The sequence below is a fragment of the Macrobrachium nipponense genome, chromosome 39 (assembly GCF_015104395.2).
Source record: "Macrobrachium nipponense isolate FS-2020 chromosome 39, ASM1510439v2, whole genome shotgun sequence".
Classification (NCBI taxonomy): Eukaryota; Metazoa; Arthropoda; class Malacostraca; order Decapoda; family Palaemonidae; genus Macrobrachium; species Macrobrachium nipponense.
The window spans coordinates 31287877-31306997 of record NC_061099.1 but is presented as its reverse complement, the minus strand read 5'-3'; the positions used below and the strand labels follow the sequence as shown (position 1 = coordinate 31306997).

The window sequence follows — 19121 nt, the reverse complement described above, 5'->3', positions numbered from 1 at the left end:
TAAATCTAAATGTATACTAACCATTGACTAGGATCTCTGACATCTTTTACCCTTTAGTAATAAGTGCATATTTATTGTTTCGCCTCCTATGCGGTATGTATATGTTTATGTGCGTGTCTTCATTTGAAGCTGAATTATTCATACATAAGCTCGTATGTATAAGTTGATTCAGGTCGAATTTCACATGAAGAGGCTAACAGGAACTCGGTTTTATTTTCTTAGCCTCTCAGAATAAAAACGAGCTAAGTTTGATCCCGTCTTATATTTTTGTCATGTGTAGCGAGCTGAGAAATTCAGAAATATGTTTTTGAGTTTTATTGTTTTTAAAGAGAGTAAATATAGAAGTGAATTATATGATTCAGAAATGAGACTCGGTTCATTTTCTTAGAGCTCTAAACATCTCATATTCCTGTTAATGTCTGATGTTATTTTTAAAGTTAATTTTTAAAAGTTAATGTAACGTCAGGTTTCCCGTATAGGGGCATAGTACCCCTATAGTGCACATCACGCGCTGCACTTAAGGTTCTTTGCAGCGTCCCTTCTGCCCCTAGCTGCGACTTCTTTCATTCCTTTTACTGTACCTCCGTTCATATTCTCTTTCTTCCATCTGACTTTCCACCACCCTCTCTAACAATGATTTCATTGTGCAGCTGCGAGGTTTGCCTCCTATTAAACCTTTAGAACCTTCTTGCTCTCAAATCCCTTCCCGCGCAGAACGACCTCATAGGTCCCAGTGCTTGACCTTTGACCTAAATCCTATATTCCATCTGAATGACCTCACAGGTCCCAGTGCTTGGCCTTTGACCTAAATTCTATATTCCATCTGAATGACCTCACAGGTCCCAGTGCTTGGCCTTTGACCTAAATTCTATATTCTATCTGAATGACCTCACAGGTCCCAGTGCTTGGCCTTTGACCTAAATCCTATATTCTATCTGAATGACCTCACAGGTCCCAGTGCTTGGCCTTTGACCTAAATTCTATATTCTATCTGAATGACCTCACAGGTCCCAGTGCTTGGCCTTTGACCTAAATTCTATATTCTATCTGAATGACCTCACAGGTCCCAGTGCTTGACCTTTGGACCCTAAACAAATCCTATATTCCATACTGAATGACCGCAACCGGTCCCAGTGCTTGGCCTTTGATTTTGCCTAAATTCTATATTGCTATCTGAATGACCTTCAACAGGTCCCAGTGCTTGGCCTTTGACCTAAATCCTATATTCCATCTGAATGACCTCACAGGTCCCAGTGCTTGGCCTTTGACCTAAATTCTACATTCCAGTTCCAATTCCAAGTAACGTCAGGTTGGAACATTTCAATATCATCTTTCTCAAAAACAGCAATAAAAAAAAAAAGCCATAACCGACGTACATAAAGAAGTCCGCCAAGTTTTATGGTTTTTTGGTCGTCAAAGCACTTCGTTGCTTCCAAGGCATTTTCTTCCCAATGCCATCGTTCCTTAGGGTCGACTTTCGCTCTCGTTGGTATCAGGAATCGATCGGCGATTGATTTGCATAATAAACCTCCTCTTGCGATAGCTTGTTGCCGTGAAACCTTTTATTGGGTTCGTGTAAAGGACACACTGGTCTGGAACAATAAGTGGTTTTCGTCTACGGAGCCTACGGCCATGTTATACAGCACTTGAATGGTAATAGCTATTTTATTATTCATTTCTCCATGTAATGATATTTATTATTATTTCACTTTTATATCCTTAAATATCATTTACACAATTCTCCATGTAATAATATTTATTATTATTATTATTATTATTATTATTATTATTTTTTTTTTTTTTTTTTTGCTCTATCACAGTCCTCCAATTCGACTGGGTGGTATTTATAGTGTGGGGTTCCGGGTTGCATCCTGCCTCCTTAGGAGTCCATCACTTTTCTTACTATGTGTGCCGTTTCTAGATCACAATCTTCTGCATCATCCTGGAGCTACTTCAGCCTCTAGTTTTCTAGATTCCTTTTCAGGGATCTTGGGATCGTGCCTAGTGCTCCTAAGATTATGGGTACGATTTCCACTGGCATATCCCATATCCTTCTTATTTCTATTTTCAGATCTTATTATTATTATTATTATTATTATTATTATTATTATTATTATTATTATTATTATTATTATTATTATTATTATTATTATTATTTCACATTCATATCCTAAAATTTCATTTACACATTCTAGATGACGTACGTACGGGATGCTCTGTGAGCAAGAGCCCGTGCTGGCATATTAGGCTCATGTCAAAGATAAGCGAACCCACAATTTTTCAAGATAATGTTATGTTACTTTGATTTACATATATATAATGTTACTTATATATGATATATATATGTATATCTATAAAGCAAAGTGGTATGACATTGTCTTCAAAAATAGTGGGTTCGCTAATCTTTGACATGATCCGAATATTATTATTATTATTATTATCATTATTATTTTTGTTGTTGTTGTTGTTGTTTCCTGTAAAAATGATCAATTTCCCTTGACATCAATCATAATTTCCCATAAATTAAGTATAATTGCTAATGCAGTCAGCAACCTCAGTGTTGCTGTCGTGTTAACTACCACTTACAGTTGTCTTTTTTTTCTTGTTTTATTAAAGTGGTAATTGACAACTTGAACAGCCTCCTGTGTTACCACATATACTCAGTCATTTTCTTCGAAATGCAATTTTTAGTTTCATGTTTATCAACTCCTACGTCTTTCATCGCATGTATCTTTTTTTTTATCATCCTTTCAATGAACGTCTCTCCTATGTCTTCTTGTTTATTTCCTTCAATGTCTTTCATCACATGTATCTATTTTTGTTCATCTCTTCGACATTTATCTCCGTATATGTCCATCAGCTTTTTGTTCCCGATTCGGCCCACTGTTTTAACCAACGCCTTCGCGTCTCTCTCTCTCACTCTCTCTTTCTCTCTCCCCTGACAGATCGGCCCCTGCCTGCGGAGGATCTACCCACGTCCCGCCACGCCCAACTCTCCGAAGACGTCACTCAGGCCATCAAAGAAGCCATGATACTGCCTGCCAAAGTAAGCATCCTCCTTGGCTCTTCTTCTGTATGTACTTTATTGTGTAACTGTGGGTGCACTTTATTGTGTAACTGTGGGTGCACTTTATTGTGTAACTGTGGGTGCACTTTATTGTGTAACTGTGGGTGCACTTTATTGTGTAACTGTGGGTGCACTTTATTGTGTAACTGTGGGTGCACTTTATTGTGTTACTGTGGGTGTGTTTTTTTTTTTTCGAAAACAAAGATGGATCCCATTTGAATTGCTAAGTAGGGCTGACATGAATCACCGTTCGTGTCAACAATCTGCTTTGCTGTTTAACTATGTATAGGTCATTGTCCCATGTTACTAATCGAATACCATTCATTATCCTGCTGTCATGGGGTAGTACTAAGGATTATTTACTTTGCAAAGCAGTCTCTCTGAGCTCCTTATACTAAACAGCTGTAACCTACCGTCATGTTGGACTTCTGGAAGTAATGGAAGGTTTATCTGGCAACGGCAGAATCATTGCTGTCTTCGGGAAACGCCACGAGGATTATTTTAGTAATATCTTTGCCATAGAGGCTTGAGGGGAAGAACTGAAGGAGTAAATATATATTAAATGACTTGAATAATATGTATAATATAACATATTTGTCGGATGCTTGGTAATACTGAGTAATATGTGTATTATAATATATCTGTCGAATGCTTGGTAATCCAGACTAAGCGAAAGAAAACCGACTGGATTCGAGTATGGAAAGTCGTTTATGAAACGGCCCCTTCATCCAACTTTGTCGTTTCAACATATCCTCCATCTTTTAAACACCATTCGCGCCCCTCGGCTGCTCCCTAACCATCCCCTCTCTCTCTCCCCCCCCACCCCCAACCCTTCCTCCTCACTCCGGCATAGTATAGTTCCCCTGTGAAACTGGAAAGGCAAAGAAAACTGAGAAGTCAAGATGATATCGTGAGAAACAAATTGACCCTCGCGTGAAGACAGCTGTTTTCGAGGAGGATTTCTTTTTTAAATGCGAGAGGAACCTCCTCCTCCTCCTCCGAGTGCCTCAGAGAGAGAGAGAGAGAGAGAGAGAGAGAGAGAGAGAAGAAATCTCAGGAGGGTCAGTATAGTAGTAGTAGTATAGTAGATTCACATCAGCCGTGCATTTGATGTCTAGGCCCGTCCTTTAAGACGCTCCTGATTGGCTGTTGATAAGCCAATCACAGGGCTGGAAACTTCCCTCAGTCTCTCTCGAGAGTTCACATGAGCGCATGATGCATGTTCCACATCTCCTGAAGTATACGTTTGAAAGACGTATCCCTTAGGAGCGATGGAACATACATCTTGCCTATGTGAACTCTCTCGAGAGACTGAGGAGAGTTTCCAGCACTGTGATTGGCTAATCAACAGCCAATCAGGAGCGTCGTAAGGGACGGGCCTAGACATCAAATGCATGGTTGATATGAATTTACTATGGTAGCAGTAGTACTTGGGTGAAGTCATAATTCCGGGGCGTTGTTTTCCTTCAATCTACGGCTCTTCCCTTCCCTTCCTTCACGCTCGTTCTTTCGCAGAGAGAAAAAGTGACAGGTATGCCGTCCCCTCCCTTCGTGACATGTGTACAGAGAGAGAAGAGAGAGAGAGAGAGAGAGAGAGAGAGAGAGAGGAAGTAAGTCTTCATCTCTTCTTCCTATCTCACTTTTTTCCTACACTCCTTCCCTCTAATGTTTTACGCGTTGTCAGTGGAGGGTCCGATTCGTCTCTGGCGGCGGCTGGCAGGATGTTCTCTCTCTTCTTCTTGTTTATTTCCTCCGATTTGCACTGGGGCTTCGTTTACCCATTTGTTTGTGTGACGAATAAAGCATTAGTTGTATGATTTCCTTCGTGATTATTGCCTGTCATTGGAGAATAGTTGCCTGATTAGTGTTATGATTTCTTTCGTCATTATTGACTTTCATTGTAGAATGTAGTTGCCAGATCTTTTTTTTACTTTCATTGTAGAATATAGTTGCCAGATCGTCTTGAATCTCCATTAAAGTACATCTTTATCGCGACCACTTGGGGCAGAGCATGCTCCAACATATAATTGTCAACATGTTCTTTACAATTTTACGCGTCATGTCAAGATTCTTTCCCCCAACTCCATCCGCCGGGCCTCCCCCTGGCTCCTCTCCCCCCCCTTCCCACCACCCCCCCTCTTTGCCCTCTCATCTCAAAAGAGAGCCTCCTTGGTGTAGGTAGGAGAAGGAGCACTTTTGAGCCTGGAACTTTTAAATAGCTCTCCACGGCTCATTCTCCGACTTCTCTCTTTTCTTTCCTCTCCAATCATGGCACTTTTCAAGTCATTAGAGAGCAGGTCTTGAAGAAGGCTCAGTTGAGAAGTGGCGCTCTTGTTTCTCGAATTCATATTTCACGTTATATATTTTCCACCCGGATATAACTTACGTTCATGACTGTCACCATGCGTAGGTAATGAGAATTTTCGCTTTGTGGGGGAGTAAGCCTACAAACTACTTTGTTTTTGTTGTTGTTGTAGTTAGGGTGGTAGGAAAGGTCTATGGCAGAGCCTAAAAAGGTCTGAAAAAGGTGTTTCGGGCTGAGTTAAAGATACAGGAATTTAAGGATAGGATATTTATTATTTATTAGAATGAATATATAAAAAATAAATGATATGCATGTTAAACAGTACAGAACAATTATTTCTAATATAATATAGCGTATTTATTTTAATTTTCGTTGGTGATACAACGCTCTATTTGACCGTAGATGTTAGCACTCGCCCGCGAGTAAGCTGGAGGTAGGATCACGCCTTGTTTGAATAACGAAGGAGATGCTGCGAACAGCCTTTTAGTAGCGCCTGCAGTGTATCGCGAGAGGTACACTGACAACACCTGCCCCCCCTATGGAAAGCCTGTCTTCTTACTTAAGGGGGCGTGGCACCTAACCCCCTATGGAAGGCCGTGCCCCTTATTTGAGGGGGCGTGGCACTAATCAGACGGGTGACCCCCTTGACTGATTCCTAGGGAGTCGAACGACAGATCATCATCATATGAGCGATTGTAACTCTTTTGCTTCTGAAGGATCGTGAAACTGGAAGTCGATTAATTTTTTATGTTTTTTTATTTTGTGTGCAAAAAATACTGATAATTTTTTATCGAAGTTCAACCCATTCTCGTATATTGCTCACGCTTTTGGGCGGGCAAGACTATAACAGTGAGTTTTAAGAAATGACATTCTTCATCTTTTTTTTTTTTTTTATTTTGTGTGTAAAAAGTACTGGTAATTTTTATCGAAGTTCAACAGATTCTTGTATATTCCTCATGCTTTTTGGGGGCAAAACTGTAACAGCGAGTTTTAAGAAATGTCAGTCTTCATCAGAATTAAGTTCCAGGAACTTAGCCGGAAGGCGTAAAGCGTGAAATGAAGGACGAGTTATCATCATAAGAAAAAATAAACATTAAAATGTTGGTTTTCCTTTAAGAAGGAAATCATTCTTGCGAATCTTTTCAGGAGAAAGAACGTGTCATGTTTTGTCACTACATAACTATTTTTTTCTGTTGTCTGAAGATATGTGAGAGAGAGAGAGAGAGAGAGAGAGAGAGAGAGAGAGAGAGAGAGAGATAGAGAGAGAGAGAGAGAAAGACCTAAGTAAACCTTTTTTTTTCTCTCTCTTGCCGTTTCAGGTCGAGGGTTACGAGCCCGCCGCCTCCCCAGAAACACCCGTCGAGGATTTCAATTCTCATACTTATGAGGACATCTTAGCCACTGCCATACTCAATAAGGTGAGTCCTGATCTTGAAATTTGTGATTTTAGTGTGTATATATATATATATATATATATATATATATATATATATATATATATATATATATATATATATATATATATCTTGTAAGTTTGGTATACTTGGTTCCTGAAATTTAATGAATATAACAGTAACGTACCATCCTGTACAGTATATTCTTAGTGTAGTGATAGTAAACTATACTCTGTTTTTTTTTCCATCTGTCCATCCGCCTGTGGTGTTTGCGCATGGTAACTGCATTCCGGGCTTTAAATAATATCCTATTTCGAATACTAAAGGGTTTAACTTTGCATACAGTAAATTATTTAAAACACTTTTCCAGTTTGCAATCTGCACCCAGATATTTATTTATATAGCCCGGACGCAGTGTTACCATGCGCGTCCACCACAGGCGGATGGACAGATAAAAAAAAAAAGGAAAAAGAAAAAAAACAGAGTATAGTACCGTTTAAAAACTACGCATGCATATATCAATATATATATATATAGCTATATATATGATATATATATATATATATCTATATATATATATATATATATATACATAATATATTTACATCACCTGTTGGCTAAAATCTGATTAAGCTATAACGAAGCTCTTTCATAGACTGTTGATCAAATTTTGTAGCGTCAATGTCATTTTGAACATACAACCTTCCTCTCCTTTCACATAGTCTTAGGTGAGCTTGAATATAGGAAACATTTAGAATCGATAAGTTAATAGATTACTTAGTAGTTTCATTCGTGCGTCCGCGTACCTGCCGTATTGGATTGCATACTGATTGGCTTATTGCGTCACTACGAAGAAATCGCTGCCAAATGATATTACGAGATTTCGCAGATGCGTCTGACCGATTGGCTACTATCAAAGGAGAGCGTCAGCTGTAATGACCTTTATGGACACTCCTCATAAGGGCCAGGGTGCCTTTCCAGGAAGCGACGATGCCGTACAAGTGTTTTAAGTGTGGCGCTGTCGACTGTGAGTTGTACGTACATCATCCAGTCCGCGACCGAATTTATCGTCATTAAAACTCCCCCGGGAATACCTTCAGTCACTGAATACCTTCGGAAGCTGCTGGAGTGGTTCTATTTCATTCATCTTTTTTTAAAGATACGCTTCGGAATGACTTCATTATGGTCGATCTTTGCGAACGTATCCGGTTGCAGAGTTTACGAATTCTATAGTGTCGTGGAGATCTTAAGTGTCAAAAGGAGATCTTAGTGTCAAAAGCGCTCAGAAACTAATGAAATGATAAATTAGTTATCCTCGAAGGTGGATTTTACCGTGTTATTAGTGGCACAAACTTCTTGATAAATTGATTATTCTCGAAGGTGGATTTTGCCGTGTTACCAGTGACACAACTAATTGATAAATTAGTTATTCTTGAAGGTGGATTCGACCGTGTTATTAGCGGCACAAACTACTTGATAAATGACTTATTCTCGAAGGTGGATTTGACCGTGTTATTAGTGGCACAAACTTCTTGACCAGTAAACATACACCAATTCTTGGAAGATTCCGTACCCGCTCAATCAGGTAGCTATGTAGTAAACCTCTTGGTTATTGATTCACTCGTGAGAGACTGAAGTCAACTTTGGCCGAAGTAATAATATAGTAAGTTTCAGTGTATCTGTGATGGCAAAGTTGACTTAGAATCCACACGAGGGCGGAGGCCGAGTGTGGCTTAACGAACCACGAAGGAGAGAAAAAGAAGAGAGAGAGAGAGAGAGAGAGAGAGAGAGAGAGAGAGAGAGAGAGACTTGAGAAACAACACACGTTCAGTCTTCCTGGGGTCTTCCATTGTGTAAGAACGTGGGATTAAGAATCGTCCCACCTTCCGTCCACCTTTCGTGAGGGCAGTTTCTTTACATCTACTTTAACGTGAATGTTCAGATCCAAAAAGATATGTGATTCAGTGTGGTTGTGAATCTCATAGCTATGAGAGTCGATTCAACGTAACCTCCAATGGAAGTCTGGGGTCCCTTGATTGTATAGCATCTGAGTATATTCTCAAAGCGTCAGCTATATGTATCTCTGGTGACTTTTGAACGGTACGTGACCTTACGTAATTAGACCATTCAGTGGCAGTGTTCGTCAAGAGACTTTTTTTTTTTAAACCAGTCGTAGGCTATGCATAAGACAATTTTGTATGCATGTATGTATGTCTGTCTTTAATTACTCGTACAGGCTTCATTCTACGATTGAAAGGAAATGTATAATTTTCTAATGACTGTCAATGTGTTTAGTGACCCAACCTTATTTCCTGTCTTTCCTTAACCAGTATTTTTTTAACCTTAATTAATTTGGTAGTTATGGCTGTGCTTCTTAAAAAAATTGGTATTCAGACAGTGAAAATTATACTATATTATTTTTGAAGCAAGTTTGAATCTGTTAAATCGATTGGAAAGACATCAGTGGGAATCGTCTCCAGCAGTTTCAGTAAATTTAGGTCTGTATTAAATATCATTGTGTGTCCCTTTACACGTCAGTGCCCTTCATGTGGTGCACCGTAGGCATTACTTAAGGTTCTTTGCATCGCCCCTTCTTAGGCCCCTAGCTGCATCCCCCTTTCATTCCTTTTATTGTACCTCCGTTCATATTCTCAGTTGATTCATGGTGCAAGTGCTTTGAGGTTTTCCTCCTGTTACACCTTTCAAACCTTAGACTGTCAAATTCCGTTTCAGCGCCGAATGGCCTCGTGGGTACCAGTGCTTGAACTCTGGCCTAAATTCAGTAGTATTCTGTTTCATTCTATTCGTAGTAAACGAATGAATGTCCAGAAAAACGGATTTGTCCGGAAGTTGTGTATAGTTCCTCGAATCCAGGATCCAGGAGACGAGTCCAAGGCTTCCTTCTTCTTCTTCTTCTTCTTCTTCTTCTTCTTCTTCTTCTTCTTCCCACTCGTGCTGAGAAATCCCAATTTATTCTGGAATGCTCTGAGCCAGCTAAGAAGGGGATAAGACACTGCCCACTCAGCAGTTTTCCCTCCTTCCCGAAAAATACCTTTATTTATACCATCAAGCATTTCGTGCTTTTGTTTTTGTCCGGAGGCCCGATTTCCTTTCATTGTGTTTGTTACGTTTCTTAACCCTTTTTTTTATTCTATGTTGTTGATGGTAGAGGAGATATTTATTTTTTTATAACCATGACTTGTTTTCCTGCCAAAAATACTTTTGTAATTTATTTTAAAGATTTTATCACTTATTTTGTTTTTAGTATGCTGTTGTAATTCATTTTTTAAAGATTTTAACATTTATCTTATTGTTGCTACTTTTACTCAGCTTTGTCAGCCAGTAATTATATAATCTTTTAATTACTATTAAAATACTGTAATGTCTCTTTTAGGCTTGAAAATGTTGTTATGAAGAAACAACGAAACGCGTCGCAAATAAAATATGGTGTCTCTTAACCTACTAAGCTCTTCTTTTCCTACTGAGATCAAAAATACTTTTATTTATACAGGCGCATTTCGTGTTTTTGTTGTTTTATTCGGAGACTCGATTTCCTTATTATTTCTATTTGTTTGTGGTTCTTAATTGTTTTTCCCATTTGGTTAATGGTAGGAAAGAGTTTTAATATGCAACATGAAACATTTTTCATAACCATCAGTTGTTTTTCGTTTGTTATTCTCATAACGTTTGGCATCTTTAAAGCTTTAATGCTTGTCCTTAATTTTCTTAGGATTCAAAACCACCTCAATTCATCACAATTTCTTCCGTTTCGTCTCGTTCACCGACACTAATACGTGAAAGTGGTTTTTATTTATTATTTTTATTTTTATTTATTTATTTATTTATTTTTTTAAAGAACGGGGCTCCCTTTAACCTTTTCTATCTCATATTCCCTTTAGAGACTTATGCAAATTTTATCCGTGACTCGAGGGGCCCGTCGGAGTTGTGATGTCAGTCTCATATATCAGATAGTTTTTACAGGACTTCGGTGTGGGCACATTTATTTCCGTTGGATTAAACGCTTTACCAACGTCACTTTTTTCCTCCGTTTAGACAAAATGACCCTCTGCCTCATGGAGAGAGAGAGAGAGAGAGAGAGAGAGAGAGAGAGAGAGAGAGAGAGAGAGAGAGAGAGAGAGAGAGAAGCATGCAAAGGTATGTTTAAAGCTGCTTTTGTCTTAGGGAGACTTGAGATTATGTCCGTCCTTTTGTGATGGACGAATCACGGTGATGTGATAAGATTCATATAAAATAAAAATATATATGTATATATATATATAGAACATATAAAATATAATATATTATATATCTATATGTATGATATATAAATATATTATATTATATATATATATAATTAATATATCTATATATATTATATACATATATATATATATTATTAATATAATATGTAATGTATTATATAATATAATAATATATTATATAATATATATATAATTATATATTTATTATTATATATATATATGTATTTATGTATGCATATACATGTATATGGAGTGGAGCACTGCAATCCCAGGTGTAAGATTTCAGCTTATCTAATAAAAGTACAGATAAACCTGAATACACTGTATGGTCAAGAAAGTGACATCGCAATACACTGTGTAAGTCCAAGAATTGACTGATTCGTGAACTGGCGGATGGCGATCATAATTTGTATAATCCAATAGAAGATAATAAAAAAATCGAATCTTAAATGTTTCTTTCTCAGGTATAAATAATTCGCGTCGACATTCCTTTTCAAATAGCGCAGCCTTTTCAGATGGCTGTTTTTTTTTATTTGTTTTTTCTCAGGCCAAAAACCGCAGGCATATCCTGTTTCAGATGCCGTGGCGATGATGGCTTCATCGTAACCGGTACTCAGGTATTCCTAAGGAAATTGAGAAAGTTAAGCTAATTTCTAATTCCAGGACAAGTCGTTGTGCATATATATACTATATATATATATGTGATATATATATATAATATATATAAATATATATATATATATATTATATCGCCTTTCCTGTAACTTTTCTTATTCATTGCCTACCTGAAGAGAGACAGCTAGCAGTCTTTGAAATATAATAGTACTTACTGTCTATATTTTGGCGTTATCATAGGCTCCTTTTACCAGATGGAATTGTTATCACAGAACATTTTTTCACCCATTTAGTATATTATATATATTTATATATATATCTTCTATATATATAGATATATATATATATATATATATTATATATATATTTAATGGTTTAGCGAAATTGCCTTAAGTTCTGAAAGTGGTATTCAACATTTTTTTCCAAGTACGTTGAAGGATACCTCATTATTAGTATTTATTACACCTGTTTTACCAGTTCTTCAAGATATTTCCTTCTGTTAGTCCATGCATAAGAAAAGAAAAGTTAAAAGAGTGTTTGATAGTAACTGAGTTTGTTTACATCAAGGTCTAAATGATGTTGCTTAGACCCTGGTTTGCATCCTGGGTCGAGGGTCGACCGTAGACGACAGTGTCGTATCCAAAGGTTATTCGATTACTTGATTCAAGAGAAGAGAGTAATACTACACTGACTTTCAAGATACGAGATCGTTGTCCATGATCTCATCAAGTAAAATTGTTTCGGAAGCATTTCATAAAAAAAATATAAACAAATAAACAATTCCTTCGGACCTTTATGAAACCAGTCATGTTCTAAAGCTTTCGTTGCTTTTTTTTCTTGCAGGTTTTAGAATCTTGTGAAGGCGAACGACCAGATGAGGTGACAATAGAGGTCAGTCATGAGGTCACCAGCACAGACACTGACAGTGGTATGTCAGGTAAGAAGGCCTATAGACGCAAGAAACGGATCTTTCCTAGATAGTGACTCCCCAGCAAAGTTCAAGGGGGAAGGGGGGCGTTTTCTAGGACTAATATTTCTCCGGGGTCATTATCTTTATGATATTTTCTTTTGTTTATATGTTTTTTTTACGGTCGTCCCAGATGGGCTTGTGGTACTAAACACACCTTTGCAAAGGGGATACAAGGTACAGTGTTAAAACCCTAGTGAGTTTGGGGTTGGGGGGAGGGTCGTTATCTAGGGCTAATATTTCTTGGGGTAATTATCCTTATGATATTTACAGTCTTTTGTTTATAAAGACGCAGCAAAAGTTGATTCATACCGTGTTAAAACCCTTGCGTGTCGCTATCTACGAAAGATCCCAGGAAACAAATTTTGGGGGGTTTTACGAAAACCTGACGAATAGAGACGGCAATTGACATCAATCTGATTGATCTTGGAGGCTTCTAAACATGACACATCTACTTCTAGGAGGTGTTAAGGAAAGCAGACGAAGGCGCGGCAAGAGAAGCGAAGTGAGCGAAGCCGATGGGTCAGAGTGTAGCGATGAACGATCGCTCACGCCTCAGAGGTCACGCACGCCGCCCGTGAGTCCTGACCAGGGGGTCGTCACTGACGATTCTTGGGCCCAGGCGGCTTCTGGAGACGGTCCTCCCTTGCAGTTCAAGGTACGGAAACGAGTGGAACGTCTCTGTAGATGTTGAGTGGGTCTTTTGCAAGGTCTCTTGAAAAGAAATGGATGTCAAAGAGATCGTGTGTAAAAGTAGCCGTCATCTTAAATAATGCTTCTCATTTTAATCCTGCGCAGATTGAAGAACACGTCGAGGAGATCACCACTCACCACCTGACGGACGACGAGCAAGAAGATCTCGAGGGCTTCGAAGACGATGACGTCAGCGACTCGGGTGGTTCCTGGAGAGGGTCGAGGTGCTCTCTAGACGACTCCAAAGGGAGGCCGAAGCGGAGGGAGAAAGTAAGTCACCACACTGGTGTAGCAGAGGATGGCCTCCTGTCCACACTCAACATCCCTCTCCCTGACCCCTCATTTGCTGCCTCCAGGAGAGTGTCCTTTCCTGAGCTTGGGGCAGATATCATTCAAGGTCAGTAGCCGGGAATATGTATTAAATACATCCACATTCATTGCATGCCTTCCGTGAGACAAACAAAAAATTAAGAAGGACAAACAAAAAATTAAGAAGAAGACATCATCATTGGTCTGTGTTCTGATTTTTCCTCTTTAAACTTCTATTTTCTACTGAAGTTTTTCCACATAACTTAAAAAGCTCTGCTGTAAATGTAGCCAGTATATATTAAAGTTCTTGGCATTAGATGTGATTCATGGACCTTGCTTGGCTTCAGAACTGAAAGTAAATGTATAACCTTTTCATTTACCTTGTTTGTAGCTTGATCTTCCTTTTAGTGTAGTACTACAGGAAGGAAATAATGTCATACAGATTGCTGTATTTTACGTATTGTTACAGGAGGAAATGTTTTAACATAATTTGTCGGTATCCTCAAGGACTTTTTTCAAACATTGCTTCTGTACTTTCTTGTTTACCCATACCTAAATGAAAAATAGATGGCTTCCCATCTACGCTTAGTCCTTATCAACCCTTGCTCGGCTTAAAAGCAATGTTTTCATTTTGATTAAGCTATTATATAACCCTTTAAATTAACAAAAAAAACCTTCAGAATCCCTCTGTGTTTACGTAGCCTTTATGAGAAATTTACGATTATATTAAATTCTCAAATAAACTTTACCCCCTAGATCATTTTTCATGTCCCTTTTCACTGTTCCTTCTCACAAGAGCCCGTTCTTTCTCATACCTACTAACAAGATCCCGTTCTTTCTCATACCTACTCACAAGAGCCCGTTCTTTCTCATACCTACTCACAAGATCCCGTTCTTTCTCATACCTACTCACAAGATCCCGTTCTTTCTCATACCTACTCACAAGAGCCCGTTCTTTCTCATACCTACTCACAAGATCCCGTTCTTTTTCATACCTACTCACAAGATCCCGTTCTTTCTCACACCTACTCACAAGATCCCGTTCTTTCTCATACCTACTCACAAGAGCCCGTTCTTTCTCATACCTCAGATTCCTGTTCAGATGCTGAGTGCTGCTCTATAGGACCCGGCGACATGATTGTGGAGGCTGAATCTTGGGAGCAGAATTGGCTCTTCCGCCGTCAGAAGCTCATGAAGGGAAATGCTTCTGATGCTGTCACTATGCTCATACCCAACCCTGACAGTCACGTACCCGCCACAGTTGGCAACAGGTACTATATTGGCTTTACTTTTGTTATGAATCATTCTAGGTTTTATGAGAGAGTTCACTATTTATTTTGGCAATAGATTCATTCTAATTCCTTCCCCACCAGTGTTTTTCATCCATTTAATCTGCACGGACAAAAATTATTATTGAAAAAGTATCTCATTGCTTAGGGATGTGGATGAGTTGTCGGAGTTATCAGAGAGACAGAGTTTGGGCAGTGGAGAGCCTTGGAGTACCAGTGACAGTGAAGGAGAGTATGATACCAAAGGAGATATTTATTGCACCTACCCAGCTTCGAGGGAACTCTCAACTCTTGCAGGTGAGTTCTGTACTTGGTACTTGCACCTTGACAATTTATTGCAGGGTGAAGATGTGCTGTTAATCAGTATCAGTGGAAAAAAGTATTGTGAGATATTCTTCATAAGAACATTTCATTCAGGGATAACTGATCATGTGACTTATTCCTTTGATATATTGTAGGCCATTTTAGCTAATGGGTACAACTACGATACAAACTAAATACGTATAACTAGATGCTGTAAAACTCATTTTATTTATTTATTTTTTTTTTTTGCAGGAGAAATTGTGGCAGAATTTGCACAACAGGACCATGAATACACGGTTGATTATAGCGTTCCAAGTCGTGTTACAGCTTCAGGCTCACCTGACACGAGCTTAATCCGAACGAAGCCCCCATTGTCAGAGAAATCAAGTCCCCAAGGACAGAATGCCAATTTTAGTCAGGTACCGAGTGGATACAATGCAAATAGATCGGTAGATGGCATTAGGAATCCCGCTGTAAATGACCGAGGAGGTCCACACTCAGAAACAAACTCAAGATATGATGATGAGAGACCAGTGCCAAAGCCAAGGTTAGATATTCTATTTTATTAATAGTTTTCGAGTGCATTCATACAGAACGTTGGGTATTTGAAGTTGATTATAGTTTTGTGATTTAGTTGTGAAATAATGTATAAAATTTTCACTTTGTTTCTCACTGACATCATCAATTCCAGAAAATTGTCTCTTGCAAATTCCTCTTCGAAAACTTCACTAAGATCTCCGGTCCAGTCTATGGCCTCCCCATCCGAGGACCTGAGCATTCTGAGTCCGCCATTAGATGTGCCTCATCCGAAGAACACCAGTAGTAACAGTGATACAGTTTGGTTCGTAGGAGTCCCAGAGGACTGCACCATTATGCAAGGTCGCACTTTAAGGCTCGTATGTCAGGTCAACACAAAGAGACCTATGGGTAAGTCAGTTGCATTGTGGGATTTTGCTGTTACAGTTTTATGTTTTCCTGTTAACAACAGTTTTTATTTATTTATTTATTTATTTATTTATTTATTTTGGTTACCACGTCTTGTAGCTTTGGCAGGATGTGACTATATGACCCTGTTTTCATATAACAGAATGTGTCATAGCTTTGTTTCCTGATTTACCATTGTCTTCAATGGTAAATCAAGAACATTTTCCTATTAGAATTTTCCTGTTTCATCATTGTGTAGAAAAGGTTACTGGAGAGCAGTTGCACACTGGATTATCATGAAATACTTTTATTTTACTCAAATTGTTATCCTTGAGTATGATAGTAAACTGGTGTATTCCAGAACCCTAACAAGTTCTATGAGGAAATGTTTTGTGGTGATGAATATTTCACTATTGGTAGTACTTTTACAATATTGATTAAAAACATATAAGAAGCGGGTTCATTTTTAAAGGTGTCATTTATTTAATCTCACCTTCAAAGTTATTTTGAATTGTACATTGTCTTTTTCTATCCATTTTTTTTAACAAAGGAAAATTTAAGAAAGCATTTTGGCTTTCGATTGAATTGAACCTTTTAAAAATACTTCATTGTTATTACCATGTAGTTTTGGCGTTTCAAATTATTATAAGAGCATTTCGGAATAAATCGTAAGTAAGTTCTAATAAACTGTTTGGTTATTTGAACATGTTTTGCCAGTTTTGCTTTGCTTTTCTCTAATGGGCTAAAGTAATTTATTCATTACTCATGACACTACAAACTGTAAAAATTAAATCAGAATAATTAGAACCTTCATTCGGCATTTTAAAAATGCTAAAATAAGGTGCAGATATTATTAATTATCTTATAAAATTACCATATAAAAAACAAACTTTTGTTAGCTGATTCTAGGTGCCTTTTCCAGGTTACACTCAAAGCCCTCATGTTGACAGATTTGTTCATTGTTTCGTATTTATAGTAGGAATTTTGTCATTTATTGTACTATGCCTAAAACATTTCTGATTGAAAAGTATAATTATTGAAAGTAACTCTTGCAAGGTGCCACAGTGTATTATTTTGTGACTCCGAGCCCCGCTTTTGGATGAGGTAAATGAAACTGCTGTTATTAGTTTAAAATAGATTTGTAAAATTTTCATCATAAATCCAGTTATGGTGATGCAACTCTTTGTATGTTTGGTTGTCCTCAGGACTAAGTTGGTACCACAATGGATCGCTGGTGTCTGTGAATGGACGAGATATGTGGGCCTGGAGGAGAGGGTCTTATCACTATCTTCACATTTATACCATGTCCTCCACAAAAGCAGGGACATACGCTGCAGCTGCCTACACAACAGCTGACTGTGTCTGGGCATATTGTCAAGTTGAACATAAAGGTATGGTAAAATGCTGAATACAAATTGTAATTATTTCAGTGCCAGGACTTCAGCATAATTTTGTTAGATAATAGTGAATACAGTGGACCCCCGTATTCGCGGGGGATGCATACCAAACCCCCGTGAATAGTTAGAACCCGCGAATAATTGGAACCCCATAAAAATGCTTTAATCCTCCTATTTTGTTAGTTCAAACTCAAGAAAACCCCACTAAACACTTTTATACCTGGTTTTATAATAGTTTTATCTCATAAAGTGCATTTTATGATGAAATTGATAAAAGAAAACAGGAATTTGTGGATATATCTCATAGAAAAATACCGTGAATAGCTTCATTTTCCGCGAATAATGCGGGGAAATGTTTCGAGAGAAATCCGCTAATGTGTGAGTCCGCGAATCTGGAGAACGGGAATACAGGGGATCCACTGTATAGCATATACAGAGTTGGTTTGATATTGTGGTATTCAGGAAAAAGACTTTCGTCTTTTGATTATTATTACGTTAGATGAGAAATAAGTGTTTTTGTGGATTATCGAATGCTTAAATAACCTGTTGGGACAGTGATAGATACATAACAGAAAGAGAACTTTTCAAATCTAAAACACAGGCTTGCTCTGTCATTTTACTGTAATTGTTGTTGCAAGGATATTACCCTTTTCAACTTTATTTATCCATATATACATATACATATATATATATATATATATATATATATATATATATATATATATATATATATATATATACATATATATCGATTTAAGGATATATAGAAGTTGATGATAATGTTGTAAGTTCTTTTGCAGCATCTTCAAGACCACAGAAACGCCCAACTTTCTCAAAAGGACTCTCGGATATCATTCTTGAAGCAGGAACAGAACTTCAGCTTCAGTGCCAAGTGACAGGTCATCCTGAACCTCGCGTTATATTTTCCAAAGGCTCTGAAAAACTCGGTCAGTCTTCCCGGGTTTCCATAGGTGAGGACACTTTATATCACTATTGTTAACTGTGGCTGCTGCAGCTATAAAAGATGTTTTGGCACAATCCATTTGGGAAAGATATAAAAGTAATGATTAGGTTTGCTGGGATGGTGGTGTAATTATGTTTAATTGGAAATAGAAGGATGCCACCAGTGTTCTTGATTTATGTTTTATTTCGCAGAGAATGATCAGTATGGAACGTGGACGTTAAAAGTCTCCGACTGCACTGTGTCAGACTCTGGGGAGATATCAGCGACAGCCACAAATTCTATAGCAGCCATAAGTACGCGGTGCCAAGTAAGGGTTGTACCTGAAGGCACAATTATAAACCAAAACCAAAATTCGGAAGATTCAGGACGGCAAAGCACGTCGGCTGCTAAGCAGGTAGAGGCTTACATTCTCGTTGTGTCTGATTACTCAGCAATATTGGTTTGTCAGATTAGACTGCAAAAGAAGTTTTGTTTTTTTACAGCTATCATAAAACTAAATACTACATAATGCAAAGGTTAACCATGGAAGCAACTGTTTTATTGGATTAATGCAATATTTCTCCTCTTTATTGCCAAACATTCATTTTACTCACATCCAGTGAACTTTAGTAAGACAGCAGGTTATACTTACA

General features: G+C 38.0%; 1 protein-coding gene across 11 annotated transcripts in view; it reads left to right on the top strand.

Moving 5' to 3' along the window:
* Positions 1-19121, top strand: part of LOC135210255 (uncharacterized) — a 266781-nt gene that overhangs the window by 225147 nt on the left and 22513 nt on the right. For 9 of the 11 annotated variants that reach the window (XM_064243122.1, XM_064243118.1, XM_064243116.1 and 6 more), the window contains 12 exons: positions 2946-3046; positions 6692-6790; positions 12487-12580; positions 13072-13268; positions 13409-13700; positions 14703-14883; positions 15050-15198; positions 15457-15751; positions 15896-16131; positions 17334-17519; positions 18326-18496; positions 18681-18883. In XM_064243122.1, the coding sequence (XP_064099192.1) occupies positions 2946-3046; positions 6692-6790; positions 12487-12580; positions 13072-13268; positions 13409-13700; positions 14703-14883; positions 15050-15198; positions 15457-15751; positions 15896-16131; positions 17334-17519; positions 18326-18496; positions 18681-18883 (2204 nt within the window). Of the gene's footprint in view, positions 1-2945; positions 3047-6691; positions 6791-7868; positions 8352-8614; positions 8867-12486; positions 12581-13071; positions 13269-13408; positions 13701-14702; positions 14884-15049; positions 15199-15456; positions 15752-15895; positions 16132-17333; positions 17520-18325; positions 18497-18680; positions 18884-19121 lie in introns of those variants that run through there. The other 2 variants (XM_064243121.1, XM_064243120.1) reach the window with 2 other exon arrangements.